The 19,114-nt window shown below is 43.6% G+C and overlaps 1 protein-coding gene across 2 annotated transcripts; it reads left to right on the top strand.

The window, feature by feature from the left end:
- The first annotated feature begins 8,211 nt into the window (after positions 1-8,211).
- GPRC5D (G protein-coupled receptor class C group 5 member D) lies at positions 8,212-16,678 on the top strand. 2 transcript variants are annotated; one of them, XM_002917987.4, is made up of 4 exons: positions 8,212-8,346; positions 9,067-10,004; positions 15,238-15,305; positions 16,411-16,678. In XM_002917987.4, exons 2-4 carry the CDS (start codon positions 9,110-9,112, stop codon positions 16,480-16,482), a joined length of 1,035 nt encoding a protein of 344 aa, XP_002918033.1. In that variant the 5' UTR covers positions 8,212-8,346; positions 9,067-9,109; the 3' UTR covers positions 16,483-16,678. The 2 variants fall into 2 exon arrangements, with proteins under 2 accessions (XP_002918033.1, XP_011221668.1); XM_011223366.3 differs by lacking the exon at positions 15,238-15,305.
- The last annotated feature ends 2,436 nt before the right edge of the window (positions 16,679-19,114 follow it).

Here is a 19,114-nt window from a genome sequence, read left to right as displayed (position 1 = left end):
GCCACCAGCACATCTCGCCTGGACTCGAGGTGGCCTCCTGCTTCCTGTTCTGATCCACTCTCCCATGCCCCCAATTCCTCAGCTGGTTAGACGGTCTGCAGCCAGACGGTTCTTGGACGGCCCAGCTGGGTGGCATCCCTTCCCCTCCAACTGCCCTTCAGCCCTGGGTCCAAGCTCTGCACCGTCTGACGCTCACTTCCCGATCCACCCTCATCCTTTGCTGCAGACACGGCGGCCTTCTTTCCGTTCCTCGGACACTCCACGCTCGTTGGCACCTTCAGGCTCCTGCTCAACTTCACCTCTCTGCCTGGATCACTCTTCCTCCCGCTCCGCATGGCCGTGGCTGGCTCTTTCCCCTCCCCCCGGGGTCTCTGCTTCAGTGTCGCCTTCTCCAAGGGACCCTCCTAACCTGCCCTAAAAAAGGCACCCCACTCCATTATTCTCTATTACAGCGTCTTTCTACAGTACTATAGTACTTTCCACAATCAGTAAATATATATATTTTGTAATTGCTGTTTTACAGTCTACTCTCCTACCAAACTGTAAGCTCATCGAGATGAGAAACATGTCTGGCTTCTTCACTGCTGTATCCGCATCATTTGACACGGGAAATTCTTGCAGGTGCTTCATAACGATGTGTTGGGTCGGGGAATAAATGAATTATAGAAAGTGTGGTGCAATACGAAGCTTAAATGCAATAAATAAAATTACCCTCAGAATAACATCTATACTCTTTAAAGTACAAGGGCCCTCCTCCTCTCTCACCTGTTCATGCCCCGCACCCCACTCTCACCTGCTTGCCCTTCCTGACCTTGGCCACTGCACAGGCAGGCTGTTTCCTCCATCTGGAACTCTCTGACCCCTCGTTTCATGTAGCTTATCTTGGCTTAGACATCGCTTCCTCTGGCAGGTCTCTTCTGATCCTCCACTCTGGTGTACCCACAGATTATTTACTGAATACCTGATGCTTCCATTATCTGCTCACTCTCCACCCACCCCCATCTATAAGCAATCTGAATACGGACATCGGGTCGTGGGTCTCATTAGCTGTGACAGCTCAGGTACAGACACGGGAGCTGGCACAAAGCAGACACTCAAAGAAAGTCATTAGAAGAACGAATGAGCAAATGAATGGATGAATGCTGTAACACATTTCTAGAGAGAGGTTCTAGAAGTAAATAAATGGGCTACGTTATTCTGTAGACCTCACATTTGAATTTAACATAATAGTCTGCACATTGATAATTAGGGTATGAAAGTCCTTTAAAATTAATAGTACTCCTAGGTTGACCAGTCTTATCTAAACTTCCATGTAGTTTATACCACCACTTTGCTTTCAAAACTCTTTAACCCAGCCCATACCAAATTATCACAAAAATCACTGATGTTTTTTCTCTATGTAAATAAACCCACAGGGAAGAGGAAACGTTTATGTAAATTCAGAGACACTTACATAAGTTTCTCTGTCCAAGATCAGAGAGTTAATTCATAGCTGATGCCCAAACCCAAGTCGGATTCCAGGCAGTGCCCATTTGATGAAACTAGTATACCCTTTGAACCTGGTTCTTTGCCCTTTAAAATCCAATCAAAGTTGAAAACCCTAAAAATTCACCCAAATAGGTTGTTGTGATGGGTAATATAATAATACGCTCTATTCAGCACTAGAAACTTTTCTTAATCTCAATCTAAATAATAAACATAATGTCTTTTAATCATTTTTCAGTATCAGAATTAAATGCAATTACTTGTTCTCTACTCTGTTCACCAAGGTTAATTCAATTATTATTCAGATTCAGTGAAAAGCAAATGCATATTTTATTCAAATGTTTTTCTTTCAAGCTTCAGATTTTCCTCTAAAAAGGAATGATTGGGACTTTGAGAGAAAAATGAAGTGTAACAATATCTCTCATTTTATTTCATTCAAACTGATCTTGTGATGTTCCCTTCTATGTGTGGCAGAAATGTTGGGAACAGCCCGTAGCTAGAATTATTACATTTATAAGGAAAATTTAAAGATTGGAATGAACATCTTTCCAATGGAATGCTCGTGCCTCTGATCCTGTAGGAATGTGTGCCTTTGGCTTTGACTAGGTTGGCAGGCCCCCATCTACCACCCAAGTCAAACATGTCAGTTTTTATTTGGAGCACTGAATGAGGTTTCAGGGCACTTCGAAGCTTGAGGATAGGAACAATATTTAGAGGGTAGGTGCGATATTGCCATGTGTTTAAGAGTCTGGCGATACAAACTTGAAAAATATTATCTGTACTTCGCTACAGAAAAAAGCTGACCTGTCACTAGGACAGGTCATCAGTGGGTCATTGAGAGCCTTCTATTAAGATCCAACAGTTTATTCAAGTTACATGTATCACGCGGGCAGGCATGCATGTTGTCCACAAATTTTCCAGAGAGACTCATCACTTCTAATATTAACTAAGCCAATATTTGCTATCTCACTAAGTACCCTGCACTCTTCCAGATGTTAATTTTTGGTCATTTGGCCATTCAGTGGGCAAGGAGGTACGTATTTATTCACCTCTAGAAATGAAAAACAGGAGACCAGCACATTGGCAAGTCAGTCAAAAAAAAAAAAAAAAAAGACCAACCCAACTTTACTAGTGCAGATCTCTCTAAACTTGTTAACTCATACTTGATTCAGCAAATCCACTCAGTAGTAATTTCCAAGGTCAACTTTACCTTCAAAGTGGCCTACCTCACCCAGTGCCGGCTTGGTTCTGTCAGAACTCTGTAGACATCAACATTAACTTGTAGAAAACTCATAGCAATGCGCATAATTCTTGCATACAGACAGGTACATAAATTCTGTTCTGTGAAGTTTCAATCGAATGCCTGGGACAAGGGTCCATTCCCCAGATTTCTCTTCCATTCCCACGTCTAGTGCTTCCGTGTGGATGGCTGGAAGACGGGACTCAGCGGGTACTGTCGACCAACGAACCTACATGTGGTCTCTTATGTGGCTTGGGATTCTCAGAGCTTCACAGCTGTGAAGCTGTGAAGCCACTTTTCGTGGCTATGTGGACTCATCTTTTGGAATCCTTGAATGTATCTGACATGTTAAAATACAGTTTTCTTCCAAAACTGTAGTTAAGAATGCTCCCAAATCAGCCAAATATGCCCTTTTACTGTCCAAGTATCATGTCCCCCGATATTTGCCCAATGAGATATTTTCCCAATTCAAGAAATCAAAATCTTATTTCTGAATTGATGTATCATGCTTTGCTAAGTATTTTATTCTACGGCAACCAGGAATTCTACCATGTGTAATAAGTAGATATGGTCAGCTCCAACATCTGAACAAAATATTTCCACACGTTTTGCTAACTGGCATCTCATTCGATTTCAATAAATCCATGAGGTTCAAGAAAAATTTCTTTAGCTGCCAAAGATTCATGATGAATAAACCATGGTTATTAATCAGTTTTAATAATTCTGACATATTTCCTGGTCCTAATTTGTTGTCCAAGCCTGTAATTCCTTTCCAATTTCTCAAGTCTCAATGATATTGAACCAACAACATATTTTTTCAACTCGGACATTATATCTAATCCAGTCGTAAGTAAAATTAAATTTAAGGGACACAAAAAAATCCTCCACAAAAATTGTCTTGTCATTCATACCTGATCTGACTAAAAGTGTTGACGACTTAGATCAGTGCTTTCATCGAGTCGAATCACAAAATTTGTATGAGACTATAATTATGTTAAAACACAGCTTCTCTGTGTTCTGCAATAGTACAGATTTGATGAGACATTGTGGCATACAATCGGGTTACATCCCAAAAAACCCATCGCAAGTTGAACATATCGTAAGTTGAAAATGCATTCAATACACCTAACCCAGGGCGCCTGGGTGGCTCAGTCGGTTAAGCATCTGCCTTCAGCTCAGGTCATGATCCGGGGGTCCTGGGATCGGCCCTGAGTGTTATGCTCCCTGCTCATTGGGGAGCCTGCTTGTCCCTCTCCCTCTGCCCCTCTCTCTCGCTCACTCTCTCTCTCTCTCTGAAATAAGCAAAATCTTTTTCAAACAATACACCTAAGCTACTGAGCATCCTAGCTTAGCCTAGTCCATCTTACATGTGCTCAGAACACTTACACTAGCACCAAGTGAGGCAAAATCATCTAACGCAAAGCCTTCTTTTTATAACAAAGTGTTGAGTATCCGAGGAAACTTACTGAATACTCTACTGAAAACGAAAAACAGAACGGTCGTATGGGTACAGGCTGGTTGTAAGTGTGTGGGTTGTGTCCCCTCGCAATCACGTGGCTGCCAGGAGCTGTGCCACTGCCCAGCATCTCAAGAGAGGATGGGTCAGCCCATCGGTAGCCTGGGAGAAGATTGAATTCAAATTCGAAGTTCAGTTTCTACTGAATGGGTGTCTCTTCTGTGCCATCATAGTCAAAAAATTGGAAGTGAAAGCATGGTAAGCCAGGAGACTGATGTACTAAGGGGTATAATTTTTAATTTGTCAGCTGATTTATCATTTCATTTTCAAAAATCATGTGTTCCATACATCCTGAAAGAATAACTTTTGGTGGCTATGTGGACTCATTTTCTTTTTTTGCCACCTAATATATTGCTGGGTAGGTGATTTAAGGCTCTTTCATTAATAGTAGTTGACAACTTCGAAACTCTTAATCAATATATGTATTTTTCTTTGGAAACGTGGGGGACTTATTGACAGGGTGTCATGCTGTTTTCCCATTTGAAGATTGTAGGTTTTCATTTGTAAAAATTTCGTTATAAATTATATGTCGAGTCGTCATTTTTGTTAAGCTTTGCATATTTAATTAAATCCCATTTAAATCATCTTCATATTTAAGGTCCTGCATCAATTTTTTTCCTTTTTATTATGCAGCTCAAATAAAACCAAAGTTTTTATTGGTCAGCATTGTTCTCAATATTGTTGTGCTTACACTTCTGATCCAGCAGTTAAACTTGACATACCTCTATATTTCTCACATCATCTGCTTTCTTCTAATGATGATAAGACAATCCAATAGGAAAGCAATGTATACTAGTTCAATTAAAATGTTGTAATGGTTACAAACTGGAAAAAAATGTCAGATCATTTCTTTTCCAAAAAATACCCTGCACATTCATAAATGATACTCAGTTGTGTCTTGACAATTTGCTGATCTAGACAAACATTGCAGTTTTTCATAACTAACTGTGTTTTCTATTAATATACAATGAAATTGTACACTGTTAATATCCCTATATAATGTTGATCGAGTTAACCATCTTATACCAGAAAGTTTAATGAGATCCCCAAAGCCGGCTACATAATTTGCAGGGCCCAGTGCAAAATGAAAAGGTGGCACCCTTGCCTCGACGTGGGTAAGTCAATTCTCCCTTTCCAAGGGCCCACCACCTCAACCCATGGGGACAGGTGACCACAGGTGGAGTGTGGCAGCAGTCACAGGACACGGGCAGAAATGGAGAAGCCAAGTGACCCAGGGCACCAAGGGGTGGTAGGGAGTGGGTGACAGAGAGCCTGTCTCGGGGAAGCAGGAATGGAATGGGAGGCAGGGTCATACCCGAGCCCAGGCTCCAAGCCCCCAGTGCACACTCCATTGTCCTATCTGACTTCATGTTCAAAACACAAATTCACAAAGACAAAATTAGGAATTTCAAGACAGTGACCACAGAGCCTTCAATTTCCAGCATGGGATCCTTCTGAGTGGGAGTCCCTGAACAACCCTACTGTTACACACCCATGAAGCCAGCCCTGGAGCTGCTAGAGAGCAAAATGAGCAAATAACCCATTCCCAGCCAGCAAACACCCCCTTCACGCAGATGGTCCTCACGCAGCCAGTCATGATAGCGACAGGGTTTCTCGCAGGTTGTGGAACAGCTGATGCTTTCTCATAGTCTATGCCTTTTCCTTCTTTCTGGTCCTGACCCACATATCATGTCTAAGTGCTTGTCTCTTTCAAGGCTTGTCTGCCTGAGATGGGAAGGGTCAGGAAGTTAACCTGGGATGGCAGCAAGAATGTGCCCACAGACAACCCTGGCTGGCCCCTCTCACATTCCCTACCTTGGGCACCTCCCTTCCTCTCTCTGGGCCTCTGCCTCCATATTATGAAATTCCTCATGTCATAATTTTGGCTTCCTTATTATTAATTATCAGCAGAAGGGTTAGACTAGGTGACCTTCCAGCTCTGTTTCTGGAAGAAGGAGACAACACAAATGCGTGTTTGGCAAAAGGCGTTTGACCTCTTGACTGTTTTGTCTTCATCTTTATTGGACTTGTGGTAATCAATATACTTTGATTCATCAAAGCCATTTCTGAGCTGTTTGGTGTGATGTTGCTGCATAAAAGTCAAAAGAAAGGAGACGTGAGTAATGTAGATGTATGTGGGCAAAGGGAGCCCTCATTTCCTTAAAGCCTAGAAGCAGATGTGTTAATTCCATGAGCCCAGATTTTAGAAGAGAAATAATTAGTACCTGAGACAAGCTCTTTTATCTAAGGTGCTCAAAGGGCTTTGTGGTCATTAACCCATTAATTCACCTGCCTCAAGCCATCAGGAGGTCAGGAAGATTCTCCTTAGAAGACAAGCAAGCCAGAAATGGAAACATCAGCACAGTGAGGAGCAGCCGTGAGCAACTGGCTGGAAGGAGGGAGCAGGGGGAGGGGTCACCAGAACAGTTCTCTTGGAAGAATTAAATGGAAAATCCTCGGCTGTTCTACAGACAGCAGTTGAACCACTCACTAGCTCTTTGAGTGAATTCTCATGGATGTCACATTTCATCATCTATCTGGAAAATCTCTTTACCCTTAATGTAAACTTTAGATTAACTTTTACAGCTTCTGACAAACCACAATTATGCCTAAAGCAAGGAAAGGAGAGGACTCTCCTCCCTAAAATATTCTTCTCTCAAAGGGGAAAAGAATGGCTCTTCAAAGTTGAGGAGTCTTTCAAGATAGAACACCACTTCAGAATGAATTTGTCTGGGGTTTGTTAAGGGCCTGACTTATTTGCAGGTGGTTTCCATTACAAAGCGTCTGTTGGAAAACCACACTGCTAAAACATACCTTCACAAGGCCTGGCATTCTGTCATTAGACTCCCTCCTTCAACCATCCCCTAGGAGGTGCTCCCCTCGGGGCCAGGTGCTATGAGGGCATAAAATGTAGAACCGGACCCCCCCCCACCAAGCAGCTATAAAGCAAATCAAGGGGATGAGGTTAATACAAATAAAATAAAGTAATAATTGTATTACTTATTACAATTTAATTCATTTATTGTTTTATTTATTAAAAATTAATTGATGCAAATAAAATGGGCAGAAAATATGGTTTCTGTGTTTTCCAACTCCCAACATGCTGTGGAGTTGGTGGTAGGAGGTAATCAGTGAGGGCTCCAGGGATCAGGGGAGGCAGGACATTTCTACAGAGGAGACAAGAGCTAAGTCTTAGAGGTAGGGGAAGGATTTGGTTAGGAAACAGGATCAGTGGGAATAAAGCAAAAGGCAGTTCAGGCCATGGACAACATCTAAGAGAAGGCAAGCAGATGGGAGCTTTGTTTCTTTATGATGCCGTGGAAAACCAACCTGGATAAACCACGGGGCCAGGAGACTTGAAAGAAATACCTTGGATGAAAAAGAGAAAGTCAGATCATAGGGGTGACTTGAAACCAGATGAACAGGCACTGATTTAGGGTCTTTGGAAGTCTTCTGTCAAAATGCAAATATCCAGGAAAAAAACCCAAGTAAATTAGGGTGGAGAGTGTAGGGGTACAGTCAGTATAGGCTGAACACTACTGTGTGCTCCATTATACGCTGTAGCAGGAGAAACAGAATTTGTTATACCAACATCAGCTGGTAAATTCAACTGTGTGTTCTATCTTGCGCCCTGGGATGGATGCCCCAATGGAAAGAAGCCCAGAACAAGTCTTCCTGATGGGGAAGACTCCAGAGAGGGCTGTTTAGGGAGTAAGGTCAGAAGAGGAATGACGTGTCCTCATGTAAGCCCAACTGAAGGCCTCTTGAGGCTTCCTAACCACAGTGGAGTCTATGGAGAGGAAGCAGTCTTCCCTAAAGTCACCTTCAGGACCCCCTAAGGCCAAGGTGCCTCTGGTTAGCAACAGAATAGAAAATAATCGTTCTCACCAAAGAAACCTCTGTAGAAAAGTTGCTGGGAAACTGGAATAGGTGTGTCTTTCTGACCTTCCGGTTCTTTTTATAGGCACTGCAGGAACCTGAGTGAGGGCTCCTTCCGCCCATTTGGGGAGAGATTAAAGAAGCTGAGATTGTCTCCTTCTTACTCATTGGCAGTTACAACCTCGAAGCCAGTACAGCCTCAACTTCCAGCGTGGACACAGAGAAGGTAAGTCGGAATGAAGGGCCCATGCCTGTAGCTATAAACCCGGATGGCTCCAGCCATCTGGCTTGGGAATAACTGAAGAGGAACAGAACTAGGAGTATTTGGTTGCAAGGTACTTTTTCCCCTCATCAATATGTGGGATTTTTTTCCTAGGCAACCTCAGGGAAGACATTGATTTTGGTGCTCAAGTGTTGAAAAAGTTATCTAAAGACAGGAACCATTTTGTATAATTCTTTGATGAACAAAGTGTAGATATTTAGCAATCACATGTTGCGTTGGATCGACTTAAATTAAAAGAAGGAACAGCCATTAGAACTATGAGGAAAAATGATCTGCCTGTCTCCTTCAGGCAGTGCGGCAGTGTCTTGAATGATCCAACGATCCGTTAGTGTTGACAACCTTTGTTCTGGAGCCTGATATAACTGTAGTCTCGTCAGGCAAACGCTGTCACACACCTCATTTTATGAAAAAGATTCTGCCTTAGGTTTCAAAAAGCCTTGATACAGACTGTGACATGAAAATGGATGAAGTATCTGGAACCTCCTAGTAATGAGTGTTCTGCTTTTCCCAACAAGACGCAACTAGGAAAGTTTTAAGGGTTTGACAGTTTGGGGCTCTTTCATATTTGGGGATGAGAGACATCACGGTGGCCAAACAGGACTAGCCAACAGCCGTTCCTGTGTGAGGATGTAGTCAGAAGTTTGTCTCATCTTTCTTTCGCAGGGAATCAGAAGTCCATTCTCGTGAGGTCCACCCACAAGTCACCATGTATGAGGACTGTGTCAAGTCCCCCGAGGACTATTATTTCGTCTGTGACAATGAGGGAGCATGGAGCATTGTTCTCGAGGCCCTGGCAATAATCGGCATAGTAGTTACAATTATACTACTCTTGGCGTTTCTCTTCCTCATGCGAAGGGTTCAAGACTGCAGCCTGTGGAATACGCTCCCCACTCAGTTCCTCTTCCTCCTGGGTGTGCTGGGACTCTTTAGCCTCACGTTTGCCTTCATCGCGCAGTTCAATCAGCAAACTGCTCCTGTACGCTACTTTCTCTTTGGGGTTCTCTTTGCTCTCTGTTTCTCATGCCTCTTGGCTCATGCCTCCAATCTGGTGAAGCTGGTCCGGGGTAGGGTCTCCTTCTGTTGGACGACAATTCTGTGCATTGCTATCGGTGTCAGCTTACTGCAGGTGATCATTGCCATTGAGTATGTGACTCTCATGATGACCAGGGGTATGATGTTTATGCACATGACCCCCTGTCAGCTCAACGCGGACTTTGTTGTACTCCTGGTCTATGTCCTCTTCCTGATGGCCCTCGCATTCTTCGTCTCCAAAGCCACTTTCTGTGGCCCGTGTGAGAACTGGAAGCAACACGGAAGGCTCATCTTCGTCACTGTGCTCATCTCCATCATTATCTGGGTGGTGTGGATCTCCATGCTCCTGAGAGGCAACCCACAGCTCCAGCGGCAGCCCCAGTGGGATGACCCTGTCATCTGTATTGCCCTGGTCACCAACGCATGGGTCTTCCTGCTGCTGTACATCATACCCGAGCTCTGCATTCTCCACAGATCCATCAAGCAGAACTGCCCTTTACCAGGCAACGCCTGCCCAGCCCCAGCCTACCAGTGCAGCTTCAGAGTGGAGAACCAGGAACTCTCACGAGGTACTTTCCCAGGGGACTCGGGGAGCAGGGAGGCTCTCCTGTGGGAGAAACAGGGTGCACCAAGAGGGAACAATAGAGGGAAGGGTCACAATTGAGCTGGGTGACTTAAGAGTTCCAGCATGGAGATAAAGACACCCAGAATCAATGTTAAACTTTAATGAGAAATCGGTGCTTCCAAATGACAGAGATTTATGGGGAAGAGGCCAAGACAGAAGTGAATCAAAGGCCTTAAATAAAGAGCTCTGAGGGCTCACGCTGGGTAAAGAAGGGCACCCCCTATAAAGTGAGTTGTCCAGCCCCAAATTAGGTTTGGACCATGCAATTGCATGACTTATGATGCTAAGTCCAGGTGTTTTGGCTATCAAGGGCACAAGTCAAGCCCGGCAACAACGACTGACATTTCTTTTTTTTTAATTTAAGTCTTGAAGTTAATTTGCCCAAACAACATAATAAACTGATTCATAGGACTCATCACCTCATTAACATCACAAAGCCCAATAACTTCTGGATTTCTACTTTTCAAACCATTCACTGCTTGAAAGCCTTCAAGGTTTATAAAAAGTGACAGGAAGAGCCATTGAATCAGAATTCTAATAAAGGCTCAGATGTGTAATCATTAATAGAAATAAAGCCACTTGCTTATGTGACATTTTCATAAAAATTTCTGGTCGGATTTTTATCGTTATGTAAGACCAAGCCACCTGACTATACTTTGCTAATGAATAAAATATATGAGCCACGACAACAAAAATGCTTGGACCCTAACAACCTGGGGGAAATAGTGGCCAATTCTGGTTATCGAAATGTGTCGAAACACATTCATTCCTTTCTGAAACATCTGGCCTATTACTCATAACCCAATATCATAGTTTTACATCAATTTTTATGTCTTAATAGGCATCTGATTCCTCACAATTTGTTTCTAATGTGCAAAAATTATGTGATTTTATATATTGTATAGCACACATAATGTTCACCAGGCTCAAAAAAATTAATAGAAGCCTTCCCTTTAAGCTTATCCACGTTTTTGAGCTGGAATCTATGGCTAATTACACATTCAAATTAAATGCTGTTCAGATAGATGCATCCATTCATTCTTTTCAGTGCAGTTGAAAGAGAGTCGGAAATTGACGCTGTACATCCTTCCTGTAACAGTTTTTCTTTGTGTGTTGATGGCACGTCATCAGATCACCAAGGTTTGTGGCAGAATTGCAGCGTCAATCCCTGAAACCACTTCTCAAAGTTCTCACCAGAAGATAGGATAAAACTACCTGTGTTTGTTCTATTGTTGTCCTATGTTTCCAAGAAACAAAAGTCTGAGAGAAAGAGAGAGGGGAGCTCTCAGAGTTTTATAATACCCCAAACATAGCGGGATTTGTAACCATCAATATTCTATACCCCAAAACCCAAGTGTTTCAAGTGTTCTCAGGAGCGTCTGGGTGGCAGAGCAAGGGCGAGCAAAAGCACGTTTTCTGGTGCTATCCTTGTTACTCGTGCATGGTTAAGAAATCTGTTCCCAAGCAGAAAACGGTCTGCCGGTGACAGTCATTGTCAATGTAGTTTGATGTTTTATTAAAAAAAATCAGTAATGTAGTAAAGAACATACAGATTGCTCTCCAAATTGGGCAGAATAAGCAGAAACTTACACTTGGACAACAGAATCAGAATTTAAGTCACCTGGGAAAAATACAAATATCAAAAATTAGAAGAATGATTAAAACTCAGTACAAAATACAGGATTACACCAAGCTGGGAAAAAACATACAACACAAGATAGATAAGAGCCGGACAAGTAGAGTGTGATAACAGGAACTTGAAAAACCCTAAGTGTGTCCTGTAGGTCACAAGCTGGCAAGAGGAAGCAGCTTACCACTGTCTTTGTTTTCATCGGCTCAAAACACAGGCACAGTACCGTATCAACAGACGCGCGGTCAGCAAGAACAATCAGGCTATCGTACCTGGCATGGGTCAGTCACCAAGGAGAATACCCATTCCAGTTCTGGGATCCACCAGTGAGAAGTGTGGGGGACTGGGGGAGGCTAAGGGAGAACCCCAAAGATAATTAAAGGGTTAGAACATCCAACCGATGTGGAAAGGTTAAGACAATGAAACAGGTGGTAGTTAGTAATGTGCCTCCGTCATAGACAAGTCAAGTTCTCTCTCTAAATTCTGTACCAAAGCATGACATTTTGTTGGAGTCCATGAGGCTTGCATTTGTCGTGTGGCTCTTCTGATGAATATTGCTTGTAGCTGTGACTCTAGTCGCATAATTATTTGATTTACCACTGGGCTGTGAGACCAAAATCATTCACCCGAAAGAAGAGTAAGACAAGAGGAGATCAGCAGGGAATTTCACAAGTACGAAGACCTCTCTCTCGAAGATGTTGTCCTGCTGCTTTCTGTCTCCAACTAAAGACAATGTGCAGAAATGAACCAAACCAAAGCATGAAGGATTTGGATTAAACGTGAAAATAAGAGTTGGTAAACACTGAAATAGATTGGCAAAGGGGATTAAGGACTCCATTTCCCTGCGAGTCTTTCAAAAGTTGTTTAGGCTTTATCTTCCTGAAGTGGCTTGTGAACTTAATTCCAAGATATAAAAACATCCGGGTGGAGAATGAAAATGCATTCAGGCATGTTACTAGAGGATCCCAAACAGATGGGCATAAAGATTCTTTGCCCCATATTATAAATGCGTTCCTAGAAAGCTGTATATTGATTGCACTTTTTAAAAAATCAGTTGCCCTTTTAACTGAGAATTTTCAATGCAGTTTGTGGAGATCTTAAATATAGAATATCAGCCATGGTTCTTTTTTTTCTTTTTTTTTTTTTTTTTGTGGAGGGAAAGCTCCTGTCTGGATTATCGCTTACTTTTTCTGGTTTAGTGTACTTAGGGTATCGTTATGTCAAGTTTGCTCAAAGCAAGACCGATGTATATTTTAAACTATCACATTGCTATGGGCGTTTTTTTTTTGTCCATTGTTTGAAGGTACACAGCCAAAGCTAGTATGATTCTTTTGAAGGTATTAAGACAAAAATAATGAGTCTATGCAGTGTAAAGGGGGGTCAATAACTATAAAATGATGTGAACCAAGAGAATGTTCTTGCAAACTTAAGTCCATTGGGTTGTTTTCCTTATAGCAAATACCAGCTTTATGTATATACATATATAATAAATAAATAAATAAATTTTTAAAAATCCTTTGTATATATACATATGTACATATGATTTTTTAAAATTTATTTATTTGAAAGAGAGAGCACAAGCAAGAAGAGGGGCAGAGGGAGAAGCAGACTCCCTGCTGAGCAGGGAGCCAGATCCGGGGCTCAATCCCAGGACCCTGGGATCAAGACCTGAGCCGAAGGCTGACACTTCACTAACTGAGCCACCAGGCACCCCGCAAATACCAGCTTTTGCTGGACAGTCCTTTCTGACAATTCTCAGCATTTTTTTTCTCCGCGATATCCCCCTCTTCCTAGAAGAAGCCCAATTTCAATGGTCCCAAGCAGTGTCATTATTGTTTGTTCTTTTACAGGAACAAATCACAAAATTGCTCTCGTATCACCCTCAGGAGCTACAGGTTACAGAGAGACAAGTGGCATAAAGTAGGGAAGAAGACAGTGAGTCTGGGCAGGGCTTGTTTGCTTTGAGGACAGATAAGGCAAGCATTCGACATTCCTAAAGATGCAGGGAGCAGGAGATCATTGGGCAGCATGGGGCAGCAGAAAGAATGCAGAGTCTGGGTGCCCTGGCTTTGAGGCTCAGCTCTGCTTCCTGCCAAACTTGAAGCCAAACCAAGCTCCTTAACCTCTAGGAACTCAGGCTCCTTGTCTTTAAATGGTGGTTATAATGTCCCCACCTCCTCCCAGCATAAATGGAAAGTCTTCCTTACTCAACTCAGATTGATAGAGGATTAAATCCTCTTTTGGTAAATCCATGAACAACAACTAGTTCTGGAGAATTCTGGAGAAGGAGGCTTCTCTACTTTATGATCTCATCTGATGAGAATGTTGAATGAATGTTGGTCACCAAGGAGCTGAGCGTGAAGGAGTCTCATTATGCCTCAAAGAACAAAGTTAAACCAAGAATTCGGTTCATTCTGCCATGAAGGAAGGAAAGGGGTTTCATATTTCACAGGATCCAACCCTCTAAAAAATACCAGGAGGGGGATAATGTCAGAGCATCAGTTACGACCACCACACCACCAGCACCCCCGTGGAGAGTAATACGCAAAGTATAGCATTATGGTGTTCTCTGCGCATCATGCCCTATTCGAAGGGCCTTATACGTATTGATTNATACCAGGAGGGGGATAATGTCAGAGCATCAGTTACGACCACCACACCACCGGCACCCCCGTGGAGAGTGATACGCAAAGTATAGCATTATGGTGTTCTCTGCGCATCATGCCCTATTCGAAGGGCCTTATACGTATTGATTGACTTAATCTTGAAGACAAGCCTATGAAGTATTATCCCTCTTTTATTCCCATCAGGAAACAAAGGCAACCAAAGGTTAAGGAACGGGGCCCTAGGTCACACAGGTAGCAAGTGAGAGAGCCGCTAAGCGTGAACACTCGGGGAGTGGCTACATCTGTGACCATCAAACAGCGAATATGTATGGAGTGAGGGCCTGGCCTAGAGCAGATGCGGCTCCTGTCTTCATAGCCTTGTTGAGGAGCCTGACATTAAACACATAACCATGCACGTGATTATCTTATGACAGGAGAAAATGGTCTCCAGGGATCTATTTTATTATGTCTGGTTTTTTTCAGCTGAACCAAAGCTTGTAGAGTATCGAGCCAGAAGGGACTTTAGAGACAATGTAGGTAAGGCCTTTTATTTTCCCGTGGAGGACAGTGAGGTACGACACAAGATCAAACAGGCAATACTGCGGAAGAAAGACCTTGACCCACTGCGAGCAGCCATCTTTCTCTAGAAGGTGATGACCAACGTTAGCCTCTTCAACCACTAAACACAGATGTGCCTCTCCTGAACACACAGAGGCTACCTATAGCCAACCTTTCTCATAAGCTTTAAAAAGACTCTTTTTAAAAATCATAGATTTAAAAATCAAAACAAACAAATAAAAATAAAACAGCCTCAACGGAGAATTCCTTTTTAAAGGGTCAAGAGCCTCTTTGCAAGCCCTCGGGTCTTCTCATAGTCCTCGTGTGTGGTTTCCAGGTGAATCTCTGACACTAACCCAGCCCTTCCCATCTTTGGCTTTCAGCCCGAGACAGTGATGGAGCTGAGGAGGATGTAGCATTAACTTCCTATGGTACCCCCATTCAGCTGCAGGTAAATGTGCGCATCTGCGATCCCCGAGGAGGGACAGAGCAAGTACTCCTTCCTTAGGACAGCTGTCAGGCTTCATTCCCAGGGTCTGGACTGACCCTAGAGAGGAGAGGTAGGGGAGACTCGTCCCCACACGCAGGTGGAGCTTGAGCCGTCCGGATATAATCCGTACCGGGACAGGACAATAGAGGCAAGTCATGCCTTTGCCTCTGCCCAGGCCCCTCCCAATCCCCACCGCCACGCCATCGACAAGGTACTCTGCTACAGGTGAATGTGCTCGAAAGGTTGGTGTGAGTGAAGAGAAACAGGCTCGTTGCTTTTTGCCTTAGGGACAACAGGGAACTGTAAATATGGATGAGGTCAGACCTGTTTTTAGTATCTATCAGTTGTCTAAATGAATCCCCCGAGCCCCGCTGGCTGCCTCTCTGAGTCACTGTGCCGCTCCTACAGCCCAAGCTGCCCCCGAGAACTGGGCTAACTCTGCCACCCTCATCACCAGATGGGTGTAACCAATTTTAATCCCTCCAGGCAAAAGCGGAAGGAGCACGACTGAGTAGAATTGGAGGTGACTCGAGTTTGTGTCTGATGGCTTGAGGGCATACAGATGCAGGCAGCCAAAAATACCACACTGGGACACAATTCTTATATTCTGATCCCCGTAACTAAAATCCGAGGTTGAAAGTCATGCTCAGACTGGTTGTTCAACGAACCGTACGAGGCAACCCCAGTTAATCCCTCTGGTCTGTTATCTGAGACTTGGCCTTTTGGAAGGATGGCACACGGACCAGGACAGAGATATATCATTTGCTGTAATTAACCCTCTGGAGGCAATGACAGGATGAGAAAATCTTTATTAACTTCTCCAAGAATTTCTTGGAATACTTCAATTTCCAGTGATCAGCTATTCAAGAAACTTGCAGAAAGATCCTTGTCACTGGTTAAGAGGGAAGATGGTAAAAAAAAGTTCTGATGTGGGTAGACTCCATATTGTTTTTCTTTTATTAACCAAGGATTAAGTGATGCTGAAATGATATTCAGACATAGCTCTGGAGACTATCATCGTTTGCGTTGGCTTGGAAAATTGACAATGGCATTTCTTCTTTTCCAGACTGTTGAACCCACACAAGAATGCTTCACCCCACCAGCTACAACAAGCCCCCAGCAAGATGGAGAAGCATAAAGTCCAGAGGAAACATGCGTAGCGGAAACCCAGAAGACCACCCTAATGCAGCCCTGAGGGGCCGCTGGGGAGCCCAGAGTCATGCTGCCAGCCGAGTAACGGCTCACCCTTCCTTCCCTGCTTCCTAGCCCTTTCCATCCATTAGGACCCTTCATCGGAAGACTACCCTCTCAAACATAATTACAGTCTTGCTGGCCACCCTACCTTGACTATGTGTCTCTTTCTTCCTTCGTGCAACTGAAAGACTCCCTTCCTTAGCAACGCGAGAACACATTGGCACCTCTTAGTAACGAGGCCAAAAGACCTTGGTCTGAAAACTTAGGATGATGTTACTGTGACAAAATATAGAGGTCAGTAACAACTTACCCCTGGATTACTTTCGTAGTCATTTTTTATAAATGGCCCTTAAATATGATTGACCCAGAATTTGCAATAAAAGTTATAGCAAAATCCTCAGGATCCCCACAATTGGGCACTTTATTTTTCTTATTTTTTTAGAAGATTTTATTTATTTATTTGACAGAGAGAGAGAGAGCACAAGCAGGGAGAGCGGCAGGCAGAGGCGGAGGGAGAAGCAGACTCCCCGATGAGGAGGAAGCCCAGTGTAGGACTCAGTCCCAGGACCCTGGGATCATGACCCGAGCCAAAGGCAGACACTTAACCGACTGAGCCACCCAGGCGCCCCTCGATTGTGCGTTTTAAATAACACAGACTTTTCACGGCTTGCAAGCTGGCAGGCCTTCTCGCATGGTTTTAGCACCCTGTGACAGCAGATGTGGCTGCGGTGGTGACCTGCTTTGATGAACCAATAACAACAGAGGAAGAGCCACCCTAGTTGATGCTCGTAAATGATTGTAGGTGGTGCATATAAAAAGCAGAGTCTGCCTGCCTTGATATTTCCAATGAACTGATGCCTCTGCACTAATTACCCTGCCTTCACTCATCCTGCAGCCCCACATCCTCCCCAGTGGATCCATCTGTTCTCACTACCCATGTGTTGTACATAACAGGTGTAACAGGGCCAGAGTTAGGGCTGTGCCACCAGAGGGGTGCTTAGGGTCTAATTCAAGCCTCTCAGCGTACAGATCAGAAAACAGAACCTTAGAGAAATGGAGAGACTTGCCCAAAGTCTCACACAGTAGCTGGTGGTAGGCCAGGTCTTCCAACTCATAGGCCACTCCTCTTCCCTTTTGTCAAGGCTTCTCCATGCCTATCTTTCTGTATTAGCAAGTATGGTGTGGACCCCCTGAGAGCCAAATGTGATTGTTCAGACCAGCAAGTGTTGAATGCCTCCTATGTGAATGCAATCTGAAAACTAGCTAAGACTCCATACATGGAAAAAAAAAAAGCCTTTTTAATGAGCAACATACAGCATGGATTGGTCAATATCACCAAGCATTCCTGAGCACCTGCGAGGTACCAGGAGCTGTTCTTGGATTGAGCCCTAAGCAGACAAGGCAGACAATAATGCTTCGGTGAAGCTAATGTGTTTTCTGGGGGAGATAACACAATGCAGAGAATTTCAGGAACACATCTCCCTCCTTTTACAGATGGGGAAAGAGATTTGGCTAGAATAGTATGGCTTGAGAGTGGCAGAATCAACTAGAATCCAGATCCCCAACTACTGGTCAAGTGGTTGCTCACCCCCTACACAGTGTTCCAACATTTCATATGTTTTCTGCTACACTCAGATAGCTACTCCTTTTGTGAAATCTGTGCCTTGAGCAGTGTTCTCAGAACAAACCAGTATGTAGGTAAGTGACCAAAAAGCTTCATCTTCTGCCCTTATTGTTAATACAAAATTGAGGGAAAATGTTTAAACGTTAAGACTCTGACCTATTAGGTGGCATACTACTTAACAAACCACATAAAGAATCCAATTTGAGAGGGATAACAAGCCATGGAAGCTTATATCTGCTCTGGAAGAAAATCATCATCACTGATCCTCCTAGTTTTTAATCCCAAAAATGATAACAGCGATGCCTTCAATAATTCTGGTGTGGTGTGGCGTGGTGTGTTGCAGGCAGGAAGTGTTTCTGTTGAGTTGGCTGACACATTTTAATACACCCATTAAAATCATAGACAGTGGCCCATATTGCTTCCCAAAATGTTTTTCTTAGTATTAGTAAAGGTAAAATTGAATCTCTTTCTACCAAATTTTGGATTATGTATTAGTTAGATTTGGGGGAATTGTAAGGTGGCAAGTGTCTCGTTCAGGGAGTTGTAAGGTCACATATGGCAGCAGAGAGACAAAACTCTCTCTGGGATCCAGAACAGCCACTCAGCCAGACTCATGGAGATGGAATACTGTCAAGTATTGGTAGGAGCAGGTGGTCCCCGCCCCAGCCCTGCAATTCCCCTCAGCCATTTGACACTTTCCTCACTGTCTCAATTTCCTTTTGAGGTATTTTCACGTATCCACCCACTACCAGCTGACTGGTTCTCTCCCCATGTGTCATACTCAGATTCCTGAGAGGGAGCCTGAATGGCCCAGTTGATCATCCATTGCTTCTGACTGGGAGCTCTCTGGAAGTAGCCCTCTTAATTTACAATCACCTGTGGACTGACTGCCCATGGGTCCCGTACCCACCATTGGTCCATTCAGCTGTGCCTAGTTTGGTCATGCAGTACA

This window comes from Ailuropoda melanoleuca, chromosome 16 (genome assembly GCF_002007445.2).
Source record: "Ailuropoda melanoleuca isolate Jingjing chromosome 16, ASM200744v2, whole genome shotgun sequence".
NCBI lineage: Eukaryota > Metazoa > Chordata > Mammalia > Carnivora > Ursidae > Ailuropoda > Ailuropoda melanoleuca.
Note: the sequence above shows the minus strand (reverse complement) of the source record. Positions and strands in the feature narration are given on the sequence as shown.